Genomic DNA, 20,000 nt, shown 5'->3' with positions numbered 1-20,000 from the left:
TTCTTGTCCGTGTTTGAGCTGCTGTGTTGGGATGTTTCTGGATGTTCTCACCGACGTTCTATCCAGCGTTCCTGCGTAGAACCCGGGGAGAGAGATGGAGGGAGATTGAGGAATGGTGCATGTTCTAGTCCCATAGTGGAACGTACACGGATTGGCCACTTTATTACGTACGTCTATCCATACTGCTCAGAAACGTTAGGGAACACTTCATCATCACAGGAGAACACTTAGTACCCTTGTCTCTACTGGGAGGACCAGGGACTGGGAGACGGTCCAGGTCTGGTCCAGGTCTGGGAGGAGACGGTCCAGGTCTGGGAGGAGACGGTCCAGGTCTGGGAGGAGACTGTCCAGGTCTGGGAGGAGACGGTCCAGGTCTGGGAGGAGACGGTCCAGGTCTGGGAGGAGACGGTCCAGGTCTGGGAGGAGACGGTCCAGGTCTGGTCCAGGTCTGGGAGGAGACGGTCAGGTCTGGGAGGAGACTGTCCAGGTCTGGGAGACGGTCCAGGTCTGGGAGACGGTCCAGGTCTGGGAGACGGTCCAGGTCTGGGAGGAGACGGTCCAGGTCTGGGAGACGGTCCAGGTCTGGGAGGAGACGGTCCAGGTCTGGGAGGAGACGGTCCAGGTCTGGGAGACGGTCCAGGTCTGGTCCAGGTCTGGGAGGAGACGGTCCAGGTCTGGGAGGAGACGGTCCAGGTCTGGGAGACGGTCCAGGTCTGGGAGGAGACGGTCCAGGTCTGGGAGGAGACGGTCCAGGTCTGGGAGGAGACGGTCCAGGTCTGGGAGGAGACGGTCCAGGTCTGGGAGGAGACGGTCCAGGTCTGGGAGACGGTCCAGGTCTGGTCCAGGTCTGGGAGGAGACGGTCCAGGTCTGGGAGGAGACGGTCCAGGTCTGGGAGACGGTCCAGGTCTGGGAGACGGTCCAGGTCTGGGAGACTGTCCAGGTCTGGGAGGAGACGGTCAGGTCTGGGAGGAGACGGTCCAGGTCTGGTCCAGGTCTAGTCCAGGTCTGGTCCAGGTCTAGTCCAGGTCTGGTCCAGGTCTGTGAGGAGACTGTCCAGGTCTGGTCCAGGTCTGGTCCAGGTTTGGTCCAGGTCTGGTCCAGGTTTGGTCCAGGTCTGGTCCAGGTCTGGGAGGAGACTGTCCAGGTCTGGTCCAGGTTTGGTCCAGGTCTGGTCCAGGTTTGGTCCAGGTCTGGTCCAGGTTTGGTCCAGGTCTGGTCCAGGTCTAGTCCAGGTCTGGGAGGAGACTGCCCAGGAGCTCAGTGATGCTCGTCTGCAAACAGATGTTTTTTTGAGCGTTTGTGGAATTTCTGTTGGCTTGAACAAGTTTGTCCGTTCTCCTCTGACCTCATTAAACGGTGTTCTGACCCACAGAACTGCTCACTCCACGTTTTCTGTCTATCGCATGATCCTTAAATGCAATTATTGTTAGTCGCTTTGGATAAAAGCTTCTGCTAAATGACTGTAATGTAATATAATCCTTTGTAAACTGCAGACTTTTGTTAAAATCCCATGAGTTCAGCTGTTTCTGAGGTGTTCGAACCGCCACGTCTGGTACCAACGGTCATATCACGGTCAAAGTAGGTCACGAGTCTGACCCATCCTGGCCGAACAACAACCAAACCTCTCCACAGCGTCTACATGGGTTATCTACCCATGGGTTATCTATCTACATGGGACTGAGTTACAGTCACATGATGTTTGCGTCAACAAGCAGGTGTACCTAATAAAGTGGCAACTGAGTGTACATCCCATAATATTTACCTGTGTACTGCCCCGTCACGTTCTAAATTACAATACAGTTTGGTTTGATCATAAGATACTTATGGAAAAATGTTTTTATTTTATTTTATTTTTTTATGTAAATCATTTTAGAAAGCTGTTAACATAATTGAAAACCAAGATTCAAACTCAAAACTCTATGTTCCAATATTTTTAGGAACTAGTATTTTTACACTATTCTCACACACTCAACACATCAACGTTCACTCAACACATAAACGTTCACACACCCACACACCCCGATGACCAGCGAGCATCATAGACGTCTAGAGTGTGTGGAGGGTGACGGCTCTTGAGTCACTAAACGTAATATTGACGTTATAGAATATCTATAATCAGAGATAAGGTACATTAATGTCTACAACACAAAACCTTATGAGAGGTTAGTGTAATTGTTTAGTGATTCAAGCACACACACACACACACACTTGGACGTGTTGGACCTTTTAACACCACTATTCTGGACCGTGGTTCTAGAGCCTATCCAGGCCCGTCTCCGGGTTCTCTTCTGTTCATTTAGAACCGTTTCATCTGATCTGTGGTTCAGGGTGACGTGACTCAACAGTTCCGCTAAAAGCAACGGAAGGTTAAAGAAACGCTGTGATGACGCTAAAGGTTTGTCATCGATTTTCATGAGAAAATGAACTCATCCACTTCCCATTATGTGAGATCTGGAGAACAGACTGGTAGAGTAGAGGTAGAGCAGACTGGTAGAGCAGACTGGTAGAGTAGACTGGTAGAGGAGACTGGTAGAGTAGACTGGTAGAGTAGACTGGTAGAGCAGACTGGTAGAACAGACTGGTAGAGTAGACTGGTAGAGTAGACTGGTAGAACAGACTGGTAGAGTAGACTGGTAGAACAGACTGGTAGAGCAGACTGGTAGAGCAGACTGGTAGAGTAGACTGGTAGAGCAGACTGGTAGAACAGACTGGTAGAGTAGACTGGTAGAGCAGACTGGTAGAACAGACTGGTAGAGCAGACTGGTAGAGCAGACTGGTAGAGTAGACTGGTAGAGCAGACTGGTAGAGCAGACTGGTAGAGTAGACTGGTAGAACAGACTGGTAGAGTAGATTGGTAGAACAGACTGGTAGAGTAGACTGGTAGAGTAGACTGGTAGAGTAGACTGGTAGAACAGACTGGTAGAGCAGACTGGTAGAACAGAGGTAGAGCAGACTGGTAGAACAGACTGGTGGAACAGACTGGTAGAGCAGACTGGTAGAGCAGACTGGTAGAGTAGACTGGTAGAGCAGACTGGTAGAGTAGACTGGTAGAACAGACTGGTAGAACAGACTGGTAGAGCAGACTGGTAGAACAGACTGGTAGAGTAGACTGGTAGAGCAGACTGGTAGAGTAGACTGGTAGAACAGACTGGTAGAGACTGGTAGAGTAGACTGGTAGAGCAGACTGGTAGAGTAGACTGGTAGAGCAGACTGGTAGAGTAGACTGGTAGAGCAGACTGGTAGAGCAGACTGGTAGAGTAGACTGGTAGAGCAGACTGGTAGAGCAGACTGGTAGAGTAGACTGGTAGAGCAGACTGGTAGAACAGACTGGTAGAGCAGACTGGTAGAGCAGACTGGTAGAGTAGACTGGTAGAGCAGACTGGTAGAACAGACTGGTAGAACAGACTGGTAGAGTAGACTGGTAGAACAGACTGGTAGAGCAGACTGGTAGAGCAGACTGGTAGAACAGACTGGTAGAGCAGACTGGTAGAGCAGACTGGTAGAACAGACTGGTAGAACAGACTGGTAGAGTAGACTGGTAGAGTAGACTGGTAGAGCAGACTGGTAGAGTAGACTGGTAGAGTAGACTGGTAGAGCAGACTGGTAGAACAGACTGGTAGAACAGACTGGTAGAGTAGACTGGTAGAGCAGACTGGTAGAACAGACTGGTAGAACAGACTGGTAGAACAGACTGGTAGAGCAGACTGGTAGAGCAGACTGGTAGAACAGACTGGTAGAGCAGACTGGTAGAGCAGACTGGTAGAACAGACTGGTAGAACAGACTGGTAGAGTAGACTGGTAGAGTAGACTGGTAGAGCAGACTGGTAGAGTAGACTGGTAGAGTAGACTGGTAGAGCAGACTGGTAGAACAGACTGGTAGAACAGACTGGTAGAGTAGACTGGTAGAGCAGACTGGTAGAACAGACTGGTAGAACAGACTGGTAGAACAGACTGGTAGAGCAGACTGGTAGAGCAGACTGGTAGAACAGACTGGTAGAACAGACTGGTAGAGCAGACTGGTAGAACAGACTGGTAGAGTAGACTGGTAGAACAGACTGGTAGAGTAGACTGGTAGAACAGACTGGTAGAACAGACTGGTAGAACAGACTGGTAGAGTAGACTGGTAGAGCAGACTGGTAGAACAGACTAGTAGAGCAGACTGGTAGAACAGACTGGTAGAGCAGACTGGTAGAGCAGACTGGTAGAGCAGACTGGTAGAGTAGACTGGTAGAACAGACTGGTAGAGCAGACTGGTAGAGTAGACTGGTAGAGCAGACTGGTAGAGTAGACTGGTAGAGCAGACTGGTAGAGCAGACTGGTAGAGTAGACTGGTAGAGCAGACTGGTAGAGACTGGTAGAGCAGACTGGTAGAGCAGACTGGTAGAGCAGACTGGTAGAGTAGACTGGTAGAACAGACTGGTAGAGTAGACTGGTAGAACAGACTGGTAGAACAGACTGGTAGAGCAGACTGGTAGAGCAGACTGGTAGAGTAGACTGGTAGAGCAGACTGGTAGAACAGACTGGTAGAGTAGACTGGTAGAGTAGACTGGTAGAGCAGACTGGTAGAGTAGACTGGTAGAGCAGACTGGTAGAGCAGACTGGTAGAACAGACTGGTAGAGCAGACTGGTAGAACAGACTGGTAGAACAGACTGGTAGAGCAGACTGGTAGAACAGACTGGTAGAGTAGACTGGTAGAACAGACTGGTAGAGCAGACTGGTAGAGCAGACTGGTAGAGTAGACTGGGAGAACAGACTGGTAGAGCAGACTGGTAGAACAGACTGGTAGAGCAGACTGGTAGAGTAGACTGGTAGAGCAGACTGGTAGAGCAGACTGGTAGAGTAGACTGGTAGAGCAGACTGGTAGAGTAGACTGGTAGAACAGACTGGTAGAACAGACTGGTAGAGCAGACTGGTAGAGTAGACTGGTAGAGCAGACTGGTAGAACAGACTGGTAGAGTAGACTTGTAGAACAGACTGGTAGAGTAGACTGGTAGAACAGACTGGTAGAGTAGACTGGTAGAGCAGACTGGTAGAACAGACTGGTAGAACAGACTGGTAGAACAGACTGGTAGAGCAGACTGGTAGAGCAGACTGGTAGAGCAGACTGGTAGAACAGACTGGTAGAGTAGACTGGTAGAGAAGACTGGTAGAGTAGACTGGTAGAGCAGACTGGTAGAGCAGACTGGTAGAACAGACTGGTAGAGCAGACTGGTAGAACAGACTGGTGGAACAGACTGGTAGAGTAGACTGGTAGAACAGACTGGTAGAGCAGACTGGTAGAGACTGGTAGAGCAGACTGGTAGAGCAGACTGGTAGAGCAGACTGGTAGAGCAGACTGGTAGAGTAGACTGGTAGAGCAGACTAGCAGAGTAGACTGGTAGAGCAGACGGTCTCCAGGCCTGAGGCTCATCCCAGGGACGAGTCTCTCCAGAAACAGCCGCTGGGGACGAGCGTCGAGGCTGACGAAGAGAAGCACTATCTCACTATCTCCAGATCTCGAGCAGGATGCGTGATGACTCATCTGTTTATCCGGCCCGCTGTTTGTGTGTGAGAAACGAGCAACGAAACCCATCATCTTACGTAACCGTGATGAGGTCCTTCTGATGCGTCCAAGCTGTCCTTCTCTGGAGGAACAGGACACTATGATCAGGCCACACACAGATCCGCTAAAGATTATCTGAAAAAACATTATCTGACAGAAATATTTCGATCGGCTCAATGAATGTTCACTTTACCCTTCGTTGAATGACATATGGAGGTGTGGCTACCAATCAGAATGCTCTTCTGAACACCAAATGTCTTCGAAGCGGTCGCTGGGGTCCGTAGAGAACGATGGGCCCTGATTGGCTGGCGTTGAGCAAATACACATCCAGAGTTTTCCGAGCGTTATGCTCGACTAAGCGGCCCGAACACTTCTTATGTCTGCTGAGGTCTGTTAATGTAATTTCAAGTCATCACCCATGTGTTCACTCCAAAAATAGTTTTTCTGTTTTCCTACTTGACTGTTGTTCTAACTTTGTAGTTCGTTCTCATAGATCAGTGTGTTAAAACTACAAATTCTTCCTGTGTGACATCACTTCCCTGTCCTCTTCATCCTGAAACTATGTCACTTCCTTTTTCACGTTATAACCTATCTACCCCGTCCTCAAGTGAACCACACGAGCCCGGATTCACTTCCTGTGCTCGAGTCCGAATCTGCAGAATCGTAACATAGAATAAACTTATTGTCTTTGTTTAAAACCAGCTTGACCGACCACTCAGCGTGTTCTTTGAAATCTAAACTAAACCAAGTAAGATGTTTCATTTACAGGTCACACCAGGAAACCTTGGTCTCAAGCATCAGAGCGAGTTCCCTAGAAAGCTCTAGAAGGAGTGTGGTAGCCAGTGGGCTGAAGTGACCTCTGTGCCCCAGGGTGGGGACACACCTGTCCCCTCTGAAGAGCCTCATCAGGAGGTTAATGCTCTTTGAGGGGGGGGTCATCGTGATGGGGAGGGTTTACTACCCTGGTCTGCTCATGCAGCCACCAGGAAATACATTAGCTACCGTAGCAGCAGGGCTCGGGAGGATGGGGCCAATGTTTGTGAAGACGTAGTGTGTGTGTGTGTGTGTTAGGGGTGAGAGAGCGAGAGTGGAAGTGTGTGTGTGTGTGGTGAGAGACAGCGAGAGCGTGGAAGAGTGTGTGTGTGTGGGGCGGGGTGAGAGAGATGGCGAGAGATTGTGTGTGTACATGTTTGTGTGTGGTGGGAAAGAGCATGAGAGAGAAAGAGAGACTGTGTGTGTGTGTATAGTGATAGAGAGATATGAGAGAGAGAGAGAGAGAGAGAGTGTGTGTGTAGAGATATGAGAGAGAGAGAAAGAGAGAGAGAGAGAGAGAGTGTGTGTGTGTGTGTGTGTGTGTAGAGATATGAGAGAGAGAGAAAGAGAGAGAGATAGAGAGTGTGTGTGTGTGTGTGTGTGTGTGTGTGTGTGTGTGTGTGTGTGTGTGTGTGTGTGTGTGTGTGTGTGTGTGTGTGGGTGGTAGACAGCGAGAGCGTGGAAGAGTGTGTGTGTGTGTGTGTGTGGGGCGGGGTGAGAGAGATGGCGAGAGATTGTGTGTGTACATGTTTGTGTGTGGTGGGAAAGAGCATGAGAGAGACAGCGTGTGTGTGTAGAGAGATAAGAGAGAGAGAGAGAGAGAGAGAGAGTGTGTGTGTGTGTGTGTGTGTGTGTGTGTGTGTGGAAGCTCCTGTAAAAGTAGCATTATCACTTTTTATAGGAGTGTTGAGTAGCAGTTTATAGGTCTTCACCACGGCCAACCTGGACACACCAGCACTAACACCACAGCAGCTGTTAGTCGCTCAGTCAATTACCCAGAAACCCCAGGGACAACCTCTGCTGGGATTGGTTGCTAGGTCAATATGAGACTGGTGATTGGTCAGATGTATTGTGATGAAACGCAGGTCTGAAACCCTGATTGGCCGGCTGCACAGGAAGGAAGATACCTGATAGGATGTGATGTATGACCAGCTTCCTGCCACGCCCCTCCTCCCCCTCTCACCCTCCACTCTCCTGTCATCCCTCCCTTCTACCCCTCCTCCTCTCACCCTCCCTTCTACCCCTCCTCCTCTCATCCCTCCCTTCTACCCCTCCTCCTCTCATCCCTCCCTTCTACCCCTCCTCCTCTCATCCTCCATTCTACCCCTCCTCCTCTCATCCCTCCCTTCTACCCCTCCTCTCATCCCTCCATTCTACCCCTCCTCTCATCCCTCCATTCTACCCCTCCTCCTCTCATCCTCCCTTCTACCCCTCCTCCTCTCATCCCTCCCTTCTACCCCTCCTCCTCTCATCCTCCCTTCTACCCCTCCTCCTCTCATCCTCCCTTCTACCCCTCCTCCTCCCTCCTACCCCTCCTCCTCTCATCCTCCCTTCTACCCCTCCTCCTCTCATCCCTCCATTCTACCCTCCTCCTCTCATCCTCCCTTCTACCCCTCCTCCTCTCACCCTCCATTCTACCCCTCCTCCTCTCATCCCTCCCTTCTACCCCTCCTCCTCTCATCCCTCTCTTCTACCCCTCCTCCTCTCATCCTCCCTTCTACCCCTCCTCCTCTCATCCCTCCCTTCTACCCCTCCTCCTCTCATCCCTCCCTTCTACCCCTCCTCCTCTCATCCTTCCCTTCTACCCCTCCTCCTCTCATCCCTCCCTTCTACCCCTCCTCCTCTCATCCCTCCCTTCTACCCCTCCTCCTCTCATCCTCCCTTCTACCCCTCCTCCTCTCACCCTCCCTTCTACCCCTCCTCCTCTCATCCTCCCTTCTACCTCTCCTCCTCTCATCCTCCCTTCTACCCCTCCTCCTCTCATCCCTCCCTTCTACCCCTCCTCCTCTCACCCCTCCCTTCTACCCCTCCTCCTCTCATCCCTCCCTTCTACCCCTCCTCCTCTCATCCCTCCCTTCTACCCCTCCTCCTCTCATCCCTCCCTTCTACCCCTCCTCCTCTCATCCCTCCCTTCTACCCCTCCTCCTCTCATCCTCCACTCAGCCACTACCCTCCTCTCATCCCTCCCTTCTACCCCTCCTCCTCTCATCCTCCCTTCTACCCCTCCTCCTCCCTTCTACCCCTCCTCCTCTCATCCTCCCTTCTACCCCTCCTCCTCTCACCCCTCCCTTCTACCCCTCCTCCTCTCATCCTCCCTTCTACCCCTCCTCCTCTCATCCTCCCTTCTACCCCTCCTCCTGTCATCCCTCCCTTCTACCCCTCCTCCTCTCACCCCTCCCTTCCACCCCTCCTCCTCTCATCCTCCCTTCTACCCCTCCTCCTCTCATCCTCCCTTCTACCCCTCCTCCTCTCATCCTCCCTTCTACCCCTCCTCCTCTCATCCTCCCTTCTACCCCTCCTCCTCTCATCCCTCCCTTCTACCCCTCCTCCTCTCATCCTCCCTTCTACCCCTCCTCCTCTCATCCCTCCCTTCTACCCCTCTTCCTCTCATCCCTCCATTCTACCCCTCCTCCTCTCATCCTCCCTCCTACCCCTCCTCCTGTCATCCTCCCTTCTACCCCTCCTCCTCTCATCCCTCCCTTCTACCCCTCCTCCTCTTATCCCTCCCTTCTACCCCTCCTCCTCTCATCCTCCCTTCTACCCCTCCTCCTCTCATCCTCCATTCTACCCTCCTCCTCTCATCCTCCCTTCTACCCCTCCTCCTCTCATCCTCCCTTCTACCCCTCCTCTCATCCCTCACTTCTACCCCTCCTCCTCTCACCCATACTTCCCACTCCTATTCAGTACCACAATGTCAAATCAAATAAAACTTTATTTCAAGATTTCTTTATTAGTACATGTCCAGTTACAGTTGTAGCTGCCGGCTACAAGATTATGCTCAATACAGAAAACTTCAATACTCAATTTACAAATTACAATTTTTCAAGTTACACAATAAGTATATAACGCATTTCAATTCTCTTTCACTATTTTAGCTATTAGGAACTAATTTACAGAGCACAGCATGGAATAAATACTACATTATTAGAGTACAAGCACTAGTCACAGACATGTTACCTACATAGTAAGCCAGCATATGTTAGTTATCCCAATAATCCCTTTTAGGATGTGTATATCACATAATAAAACACAGTAAATACTAACAAGCTCCTAGAAAATGTTGAGTAAACGTTATCTGGAAAGGAATAGAAGCATGATAAAGGATAGCATTGGTTGGCTGTTTAATATTGAGTAAATATTGAGTGAACTGTACATAGTTAACTCAGTATTTACTCAAGCAGCCGGCACAGCGCTATCCTTCTCATCGTTCTAGCATTCTCCGTTGTCTCCCCATCCTTCACCCTTCAGACTTATCTTGGGAATCATTTTATTTTCCGCCCTTGTTTTTCTTCCGCTATCCTTTCTCTCTGTCCCTCTCTCTCCCTCTCTCTCTCTCTCTCTCTCTCCCTCTTTCTCTCCCTCGCTCTCTCCCTCGCTCCCTCTCTCTCCCCCTCTCTCTCCCCTTTTCTCTCCCTCTCTCTCCCCCTCTCCCTCCCCCTCTCTCTGTCCCTCTCTCTCCCCCCCTCTCCCCCTCCCTCCCCCTCTCTCCCCCTCTCTCCCCCCCCTCTCTCCCCCTCTCTCTCACCTCCATGTTCTTCTCTTCCACCCATCCCTCCTCCCTCCTCTCCCCACCTCAACCCATCAGGGCGGAAACAAACAATGACCGAGCAGCCATCGCTGCCCAAGGGCCTCCTTCCTGCGTCTGTCTTCCTCACGTCCAAACAGACTACTGCCATGCACCGTGTGTGTGTGTGTGTGTGTGTGTGTGTGTGTGTGTGTGTGTGAGAGAGAGAGAGAGAGAGAGAGAGAGAGAGAGAGAGAGAGAGTGTGTGTGTTACTATACATCAACACTCTCTCAACCTTACTGGATAGAACAGGATATTTGCAGTACTGTGTGTGTGTGTGTGTGTGTGTGTGTGTGTGTGTGTGTGTGTGTGTGTGAGAGATAAAGAGAGAGAGAGTGTGTGTGTGTGTGTGTGTGTGTGTGTAACTATACATCAACACTCTCTCAACCATACTGGATAGAACAGGATATTTGCAGTACTGTGTGTGTGTGTGTGTGTGTGTGTGTGTGTGAGTGTGTGCAGGGCTACATGCGTGTGATGGGTTCTGGTAACACCTGTGTGTGATTTACCGTAGCAAGGATGTTATGATGATCAGTCAGTTGACTGTCACCTCTACTGTTTGTCCTCAAAGGTTAAAGTGTGCGTGTGTGTGTGTGTGTGTGTGTGTGTGTGTGTGTGTGTGTGTATGTGTGTGGTTATTATATATATTAGCTTTCAGAATGAATGAATGAATGAATGAATACCTGTTCTGTTTGCCTTTGATTAACTGAAGTAGCCGTTGTAAAATGGAGGACGGTCTTCTGAAGTAGCGGTTGTAAAATGGAGGAAGACACTGGCGAGGGAGGTACACAGTTTTCCTGATAAGGTGTGTGTGTGCGTCTTGGTTTCTGTGTCCATGCATTTCCGTTGTGTGTGAGTGTGAGTTCAAGTTCAAGATATTTTATTGCCGTGTGCGACATTAGTACATCTGGCACATTCTTGGTCCTGCTCCACTGTTGCTTATCAAGTCCTAGACTAAACAATATAACATACAGTAAACATGAATAATATACTATTAACCTATGCCTAAAAGTAAAGCCTGTATGAATATGAATATTTACAGTTGAATAATATAATATTAACTTTGACATAGAAAGAGCCTAAACCTTCAAAATATAGGCTATTAGAATATGAACATAATTGTTTGTGCAAAGTCATTGTGGAGTGAATAGTCAAAGTCATTGTGGAGTGAAGAGTCAAAGTCATTGTGAAGTGAAGAGTCAAAGTCATTGTGAAGTGAAGAGTCAAAGTCATTGTGGAGTGAAGAGTCAAAGTCATTGTGAAGTGAAGAGTCAAAGTCATTGTGAAGTGAAGAGTCAAAGTCATTGTGAAGCGAAGAGTCAAAGTCATTGTGAAGTGAAGAGTCAAAGTCATTGTGAAGTGAAGAGTCAAAGCCATTGTGGAGTGAAGAGTCAAAGTCATTGTGAAGTGAAGAGTCAAAGCCATTGTGGAGTGAAGAGTCAAAGTCATTGTGAAGTGTCGGGTGCCAGTAGATGAGGAGAATGGGGGGGTGGGGGGGTGGAGGGGTGCAGGTGAGGTGGAGGAATCACCGGACGAAATCAGACCAATCACCGATCACTTCCGCGTTTGGTAACGCAGTCCTAGAAGAACAGGCTAGGACTCACGCTGCATCCTTGCTGGACGCCCGTGGACGAGGTGTTGTGTGAGAAAGTGCACTTGTGTGCGCGTGCGTTTAATCCCTGCACAACGTCTCCCTGGAAAGCAGACAATGGAGGAGTCGAGTGTTTACAAAACCTTATCGCCCCCCCCCCCCACCCCCCCTCCACCCCCGTCCACCCCCAGCGTACCACGGTTGATCCAGAACCATCCGTCTGCTCGCCTCTTCCAAACTAACGTCCGTGGACCCCGCCGTGTTTACGCGGCGCCGGCCAGAGGCATGCTTGACGGCCGCTATGAATTTCGAGGCGTATACACACACAGATCAGAGGCGGACATGTTTGGACGGGAAGTGGGTTTTGAGGACGGTCTCGGGTCCCGTTTGAGATGAAGAGCAGCGACGCTAAGCACTCATAAATAAAACCTCCGTTAAGCCTTCACGAAGCCTCTATGAACACTACATCAAGGTGTCACCAACCATCTATAACCGTATGTCATGCTTTATAAAGCGTTCATTAATGTGGCTATAGAACAGAACCCACTGTGTTGAATATTACATACCTGTGCTTCTTAAAGAGACGTAAACACAGCGTAATAAAGGTTAAGCACAGCTACATTCGGCATTGGTGGTTATGTTATTCCACATTTAAGAACCCCTAGCATAACATAGATGCTTTGCGACACATTTATGTAGTGCTAATAGAGCCTTATGAAGACTTAATGAAGCCTTTATAAGCGAAACTTCATCTTAAGTGGGGCTGAGGGAGTAAATACTATATATAGACTCAAGAAGAGCCAGGGTTCATTTCCTGCTGGTTCTATTTGATCTGTCGTTGTGGCTACGGGAAGTTCAGATGTCTTGAGAACAATCTAGACACGCAAAGGTAGCTTAATCAAACAATGCAATGAACGGGAAGTAGATGGAGATGTCTTTCGCAAACGTCTCTGGTCATGTGTGTGTCAGACTCCCCACACACACACACACACACACACACACACACCCTTTCCTGGTGCAGACTTCCCCTTTAAGAGGCAGCATCTGATAAGACGCCCCTCTCGGTCTGTAATGCCCCCACCCTGCTCCCTCCCCTCGCTCTCTCTCCTCCCTCCTCTCTCCCTCCCCCTCCCTCCTCTCTCCCTCCCCCTCCCTCCTCTCTCCCTCCCCTATTTATCCATCTCTCTGTCTCACTGACGTTAGAGACACACTGAACATCTCCACCGTGCCTGGTATACCAACGAGGGAGAGAGAGAGAGAGAGAGAGAGAGAGAGAGAGAGAGAGAGAGAGAGAGATCAGGCGCTGTTGTGATTCTGCAGGTGTGGATGTGCTGGTCTCTCTTCCGGCTGACCCTTGGTTCTGAGTCCAGCTGAGCCCGGAGGCTGACCAGGAAGGGCCCGTCTGCTGCGAGGGTTGGGCTGGTCTCACCGCTGGTCTCCAATCTGCCGGGTGATCACCAGGTGACCTGGTCTCTCATGGGTGACCGCATCTCTGGGTCGCCTCCCCTGAAAAGGTGAGCACTTGTTTCCTCGTATCTTTTTAAATTCACCGTTTGAAACTAATCTCTCGGCGCACCAGAATGATATATCGGGTTTTGTCAACGTACGCTTGCTGATCGTCTCTGCTGATTAAGGTGACAGGATGTAACACCTTCATCCACTATGAGCACTGGGTTTACACAAGTGTGCCTTTAGCTTTGTTTACTTTAAACTACATACTGGAAAAAAAGTATCTCCATCTCCATTGCTCCTTATTTCTCTCTCTCGTCTCGTCACGCTAACTCTCTGTGTCTATATTTGTCTCTCTTTCCCTCTCACACATGCACAAACAGAGAGAGAGAGAGAGAGAGAGGGAGGGGAGAGAGACAAAGAGAGAGAGAGGAATGGTGGGGGCGTTCTAGTCAGGAAACAAAGCCACACCTCCCTGTATGAGATAAGATCACAGTCACACATACATCCAACCACGTCAGTAAACAACCCAGCAAACACGCAACGTCAGGAAGATCATGTCTTAATAACGTCCGTCGGTCCTGAACCCCGTGTGTGCGTCTGCTGGACCCCTCAATATTCACACGTCTGGCTTGGACCCCTCTAAGACGTCTGTGGACGTGCAAAACGGGTCCAATATCTGAACGTAAAAAAAAAAAATCATTCTGGCTCCTAATTGGATGTCTTTGGACGTCCGAAAAAGACAAAAAAGACGTCTAAAAGATGTCTTTTATACGTGTCTTTGCTCAGTGGGAACCAGCTCCATCATCCTGTGCGTGTACTGTGGACAGTCCTGTGTGGAGTGTCCTTGGGTCTCCTGTGAGGCGCTAATCTAATCTAATCTAATCTAATCTGTCTTTATTATTCTACTGCCAGTAGGGGGAGAGGTGAGGGGACAGCCTATGAAGACTAGGGCTGGGTTTAAAAAATCGATTCATCGATTCAGAATCAAATGATTCAGAATCGATTCATGAATCCCAAAATCGATCTTTTATTTAATGAATGAATGAATAAATGAAGGAATGAATAGTTCATTCATTCATTCATTCATTCATTCAATGATTCATTCATTTTTGGAAATCAGTATCGATACCCAGCCCTAGTATTGATGTGTTGCATAACTTGGCAGTCATGTAATTAAGGTTACAGCTAAAAAAAACAACAGGTTTTAGTAACACTAACCGAATCGATATTGAATCGAATCGAATCGTGATAATCGATTCTGAACCTTGTGAATCGGAATCGAATCGACCCTTGAAATTCGACTCGATACCCAGCCCTAATGAAGACAACCCTGTCGGAAACCCAGTCTATATAAACCTGCCTTCAAACACACCTTCATGAGCTGACATTTAGACTCTCTCTGAGAGACCAGTTGTGTGTCACCAGTAGGTGAGATGTGAGACCAAAAACGGAAGTGAGAAGTTGCAACTGAAACTCCCAGTCAGGAAGTTGACAAACCACCAAGCGATTAGTATCTAACGACTGCTGTTCCCAGACCAGTCTTTAAGTTTGATGATGCACGGTTTCCAATCCCAGCACAGACTCACAATACCCTTGTGTTGTTGGATTGGTCAGATTGGTCATCTTTCTGAGAGGTGATGCCAGATGTCCGTACCCTCAGGTCCATAGTAAGGGTTCTGTACCAAGATCAAGCTTCCTGATTCCCTTAGTGGTCACATGTCATGTGAAGTGTCGGGTGCCAGTAGATGAGGCTTACCAGAACAGTAGTTAGCTGGTTGCTAGCATTGTAGCTACTAGCTGTCTGGTTAATGGTAGCTAATGTTAGCTAGCAGCTTGCTAACCAGATCGAGTTGTTACCAGAACGTAAGCTTACTAGCTAACGTTAGCTACCTAACTTAGCACTTCCTTCACACACTAGGCTAACACTGGCTGCTCTCTCTCTCTCTCTCTCTCTCTCTCTCTCTCTCTCTCCCTCTCTCTCTCTCTCTCAGGGTTCCAGCTCTTTGATTGGACAGAAGAGGAGGAGGCACAGCAACTGAAACGAAGGAGAGGCTTTCAAGAGGAACAACCGAGGAACAACCCCCCCCCCGCCCCCCTCCCGCCACCGCCATGACGATGGACCACAACAACGACTCCTCCTCCCGGCTGCCGCCGCCGCCGCTGTCGGAGGCCCGCCTCATCTACGCCATCACCGTGCCCATCTCCACCGCCATCATCCTCGCCAACCTGCTCATCGTGGCGGGCATCGCCGCCAACCGCCAACTCCACAACACCCCCAACTACTTCTTCCTCAGCCTGCTGGTGGCGGACATGTGCACGGCGGTGGCCCTGCCCTTCATCCCCTGGATGGGGCTCAACCGGCCGCTCAGCTTCGTTTCCTGTCTCCTGGTGCACATCTTCCCCAACTTCCTGTTCCTGGCGTTCCTGTCCAACCTGGTGATGGTCCACTACGAGCGCTACACCTGCATCGTGAGCCCGCTGCACTACAGCCGGCTCTGGGTGCACCGCCATTTCCCGTTGGCGTTGCTGGCGGTTTGGGCGCCGCCGCTGCTCTTCGCCTCGCTGCCGGCCTTCGGGTGGAACAACAGGGGTCAGGGGTCGAACTGCTCGGCGGTTGCGGCGGCGTCATCGTCGGAGTGCTGCTCGTACCGCCGCGTCTTCCCCAACGCCTTCATCTACCTGGAGGTGTACGGCCTGCTGGTGCCCGCCATCCTCTCCATCGCCGCCATGACGGGCCGCGTGTTGTGGATCACCCGCGGCCAGATGAGGGACATCTGCCGACTCCACCGCTCCGTGGAGAGGGGCGGGGCCGGCGGCGCGGCGTCGGAGCGCGAGCACCGCCTCAACCTGCGCTACGCGCGCTGCGTGGCCGCCGTCTCGCTCACCTTCCTGGCGTGCTGGGCGCCCTACATCATCTACATGCACGTGTGCGTGGCGTTCCTGCTGAGCGAGGAGACGAGCGGGAACCCCACGGCGCACATCGTGCTGTCCTGCACGGGTATCGGGAGCATGGCGGTCGTACCGCTGGTGCTGGGTCTGGCCAACAGGCAGTACACGGACCCGGCACGAAAGCTGCTGCTCAAACTCAGGGACCGGTGGAGGACGAGGAGGACGGAAGACCTTGAGGACATAGCTCTCTGAGAGGACAGAAGACCGTCAGGACATAGCTCTCTGAGAGGACAGAAGACCGTCAGGACATAGCTCTCTGAGAGGACACAAAACCCTGAGGACATAGCTCTTTCAGAGGACAGGAGACCTTGAGGACAGGAGACCTTGAGGACATAGCGCTCTGAGAGGACAGGAGACCTTGAGGACATAGCTCTCTGAGAGGACAGGAGACCTTGAGGACAGGAGACCTTGAGGACAGCTCTCTGAGAGGACAGGAGACCATGAGGACATAGCTCTCTGAGAGAGTAGTGACACCAAGCATTAGGATCAAGAGTGTTGATGAAGATAAAGGTGAAAAACATTCGTTCATTGGGTTGTGAGGTGAAAAAAGATGTCTGTTGGTAGCTACATGTAATTAGATGAAGGGGTGTGATGTTGAGAGATTAAAGATTGAGTGGATCAATATGGCTTCTGTGGAGATGTTCCATACGGACTCTCTCCATCAATCACTCGGCCTCGAGCGGCCAGACGTTCATCCTCCCTGGACCTTATCTCAACCAGCGGTATGTGAGAGAGAGGAGGAGGAGGAGGAGGAGGAGGAGGAGGAGAGAGGAGGAGAGGAGGAGGAGGAGGAGGAGGAGGAGGAGGAGGAGAGAGGGGGGAGAGAGAGGGAGAGTGGAGGAGAAAGAAGAAGGAAGGAGAGGGGGAGAGAGGAGGGGAAGAAAGAGATAGGGGGTAGAGGGGGGGGGGGGGGGTGGAATAGAAAGACAGGGTGCGTTCCCAGTCCTAAACACATCTGGACCAATCAGGAGAGAGAGGAGAACCCAACAGAGTTGTATGTGAGGAATCTGTTAAAATCGCACAGAAACGGACGTTTGAGATCATCTAACTTCCGTAGTTTGACGTATTTCCGACGCAAACAAGCTATGAGGGCGGGACATGCGTTTAGAGGAATTTGATTGGAACATTGACAAGTGGACGGGTTTTAAGAACTTTAGACAGATTCGATAGAAGGATAGCGTTGATTGACGGGTGGATGTCGTGAGATTATTGGCCTAAAATCTAAGGTACCTGTTGTCGTCATTGCACGTGACCTACCGTTTTCCAGGAAGTAAGAAATTATATACTTTGATATAAGATTACATCAAAAGTAGAATTTTGTAATTTTTTTGGCATACATGGTTGAATAGGTGAACACTATGACCAATTATGATACCAAAATGGGACAGAATGCTTTTCTCATTTCAGTGCGACTTTAACCCAGATATCTGATAGAGGAACTGATATTTCAACACTTGCTTGGTTCGGATGTTGAAGTGAAACTCGTCGCATGTTTTGAAATACTTATTCACACGTGGTACAAAGCTGCAGACATCTGCAACAGGCAACACTCTTGTAGCATAATACTGAGAGTCGGGTTGGTTCAGTGTCCTCAATAAAAGATGGTTTCCACAGAACTGCTCCAAGGAGTCCATTCTACGCGTGAACTCAAATCAAGTGCTGGAGATTGTATTAGCGAACCGATGCCCACGCCGCAGTCTAACCTGCTCTCTGCCCCTGCAGCTACTAATACACGCTCTGTGTGACTATGACGTCGACTTCATATTTTCTGTTACTGTAGGTTAGAGCTGTGTGGTTCTGTGGTGCTTTTATTGAGGGTTGTGTTGTTTTGAATGTTGAGTGTTTACATTTGCCTTTTGTAGCTGCTCTGTAAAGCACTTTGACTGAAAGCGCCGTATAAATAAAATTATTATTATTATTATTTGAACCTCTTTTTTTCCCTTTGAGTGAGTTAATATATCATTATAACAACTCAATATCTTGTTCTAACCACTTAAATAACTCAAACTCAAAATAACAATTTAGCAATCCCAACTTTCTGAAATTGCTGTAATTTCAGAATATGAAATGGTGTGTGTTTGTGTGTGTGTGTGTGTGTGTGTGTGTGTGTGTGTGTGTGTGTGTGTGTGTGTGTGTGTGTGTGTGTGTGTGTGGTGTTCAGAGGTGATCTGTTCTGAATGATCTGGTCTTTCCTCAGGTACGATGATGAGTGAAGAGTGAGTTCATAAAGCCAGCCGTAGTGTAACGTGGTGTTGTGGTCAACTCAAAAAATATGATCATTCCAGAAGACACATTTATAGCAAACACAGACTACCTTCTGACAGATACCTCCTGTTCTACCTCCAGATGACAAGTGTATATGTGAAGTGATGAATTTTAGCCTAAAATAATTCCTGAGGGAACATAGGGCCTAATTTGGGATGGAAAAACGGTTCATGAGGGACCATGGCTGAGGGAGGTTAGCGCTATGCTACATGGCTGAGGGAGGTTAGCGCTATGCTACATGGCTGAGGGAGGTTAGCGCTATGCTAGTCTTGCATAGTCAGACTTATCTCCAGACTTTGTTTACACCTTGCCAGCTCTGGAGAAAGGTCTGGGTGGACTCAGTACCATTCGTGGATAGGGGGGGGACGTTGTATTTCTTTAAACCAATCACAATCATCTTCAGCGGAGCGGTTGCTAGGTTCTTGTTGTTTCACATAGTCTGGATTGAATGTGATTCAAGGTCAGAGGTTAGCGCAGTGTTGGGTGAGAGGTCAGAGGTTAGCGCAGTGTTGGGTGAGAGGTGAGAGGTTAGCGCAGTGCTGGGTGAGAGGTCAGAGGTTAGCGCAGTGTTGGGTGAGAGGTGAGAGGTTAGCGCAGTGTTGGGTGAGAGGTGAGAGGTTAGCGCAGTGCTGGGTGAGAGGTCAGAGGTTAGCGCAGTGCTGGGTGAGAGGTCAGAGGTTAGCGCAGTGTTGGGTGAGAGGTGAGAGGTTAGCGCAGTGCTGGGTGAGAGGTTAGCGCAGTGCTGGGTGAGAGGTGAGAGGTTAGCGCAGTGCTGGGTGAGAGGTCAGAGGTTAGCGCAGTGCTGGGTGAGAGGTCAGAGGTTAGCGCAGTGCTGGGTGAGAGGTGAGAGGTTAGCGCAGTGCTGGGTTTGAGGTCAGAGGTTAGCGCAGTGCTGGGTGAGAGGTGAGAGGTTAGCACAGTGCTGGGTGAGAGGTGAGAGGTTAGCGCAGTGTTGGGTGAAAGGTCAGAGGTTAGCGCAGTGCTGGGTGAGAGGTCAGAGGTTAGCGCAGTGCTGGGTGAGAGGTGAGAGGTTAGCGCAGTGCTGGGTGAGAGGTCAGAGGTTAGCGCAGTGCTGTAAGTGCACACAGCGTTGAGAGTGAGTAGATGCCGTGTTTGGAAACTAAACAAGGTCTGAATATTTACAGGATGTTGAGACTTTGAGAGATGAGGGTTAACATAGAGTCAGAGCATTACTGCTACTGTGTGTGTGTGTGTGTGTGTGTGTGTGTGTGTGTGTGTGTGTGTGTGTGTGTGACAGAGAGAGAGAGAGAGAGAGAGAGAGAAAAGAAAAATGAAGATCTGGCAAGTGCTGGGCAGTCTCCCAACACCGAACACTGCTCACTATCATCCTCATACTCATCATCTTCATCATCCTCATCACCGGTCTGTGTTCCCAGACATTCCTCTCCTCCTTCCCACCCAGCTGAGGCGGAGAAGGAACGCACCACTTATAGAACAGCACTTATAGCACGTAGAACACCACTTATAGAACACCACTTATAGAACACCACTTATAGAACACCACTTATAGAACACCACTTATAGAACAGCACTTATAGAACAGCACTTATAGCACGTAGAACACCACTTATAGAACACCA

General features: G+C 49.8%; 1 protein-coding gene across 1 annotated transcript; it reads left to right on the top strand.

Moving 5' to 3' along the window:
* Positions 1–15,294: 15,294 nt before the first annotated feature.
* On the top strand, positions 15,295–16,326 carry gpbar1 (G protein-coupled bile acid receptor 1; the record flags this gene model as incomplete). The annotated part of the gene is made up of 1 exon (XM_084463293.1): positions 15,295–16,326. One exon carries the CDS (start codon positions 15,295–15,297, stop codon positions 16,324–16,326), a length of 1,032 nt encoding a protein of 343 aa, XP_084319419.1.
* Between the last annotated feature and the right edge of the window lie 3,674 nt (positions 16,327–20,000).

Source organism: Borostomias antarcticus, assembly GCF_949987555.1.
Source record: "Borostomias antarcticus genome assembly, contig: scaffold_199, whole genome shotgun sequence".
NCBI classification, from domain to species: Eukaryota; Metazoa; Chordata; class Actinopteri; order Stomiiformes; family Stomiidae; genus Borostomias; species Borostomias antarcticus.
The sequence above is the reverse complement of the archived record's forward strand: the minus strand, read 5'-3'. Positions and strand labels throughout refer to the sequence as shown.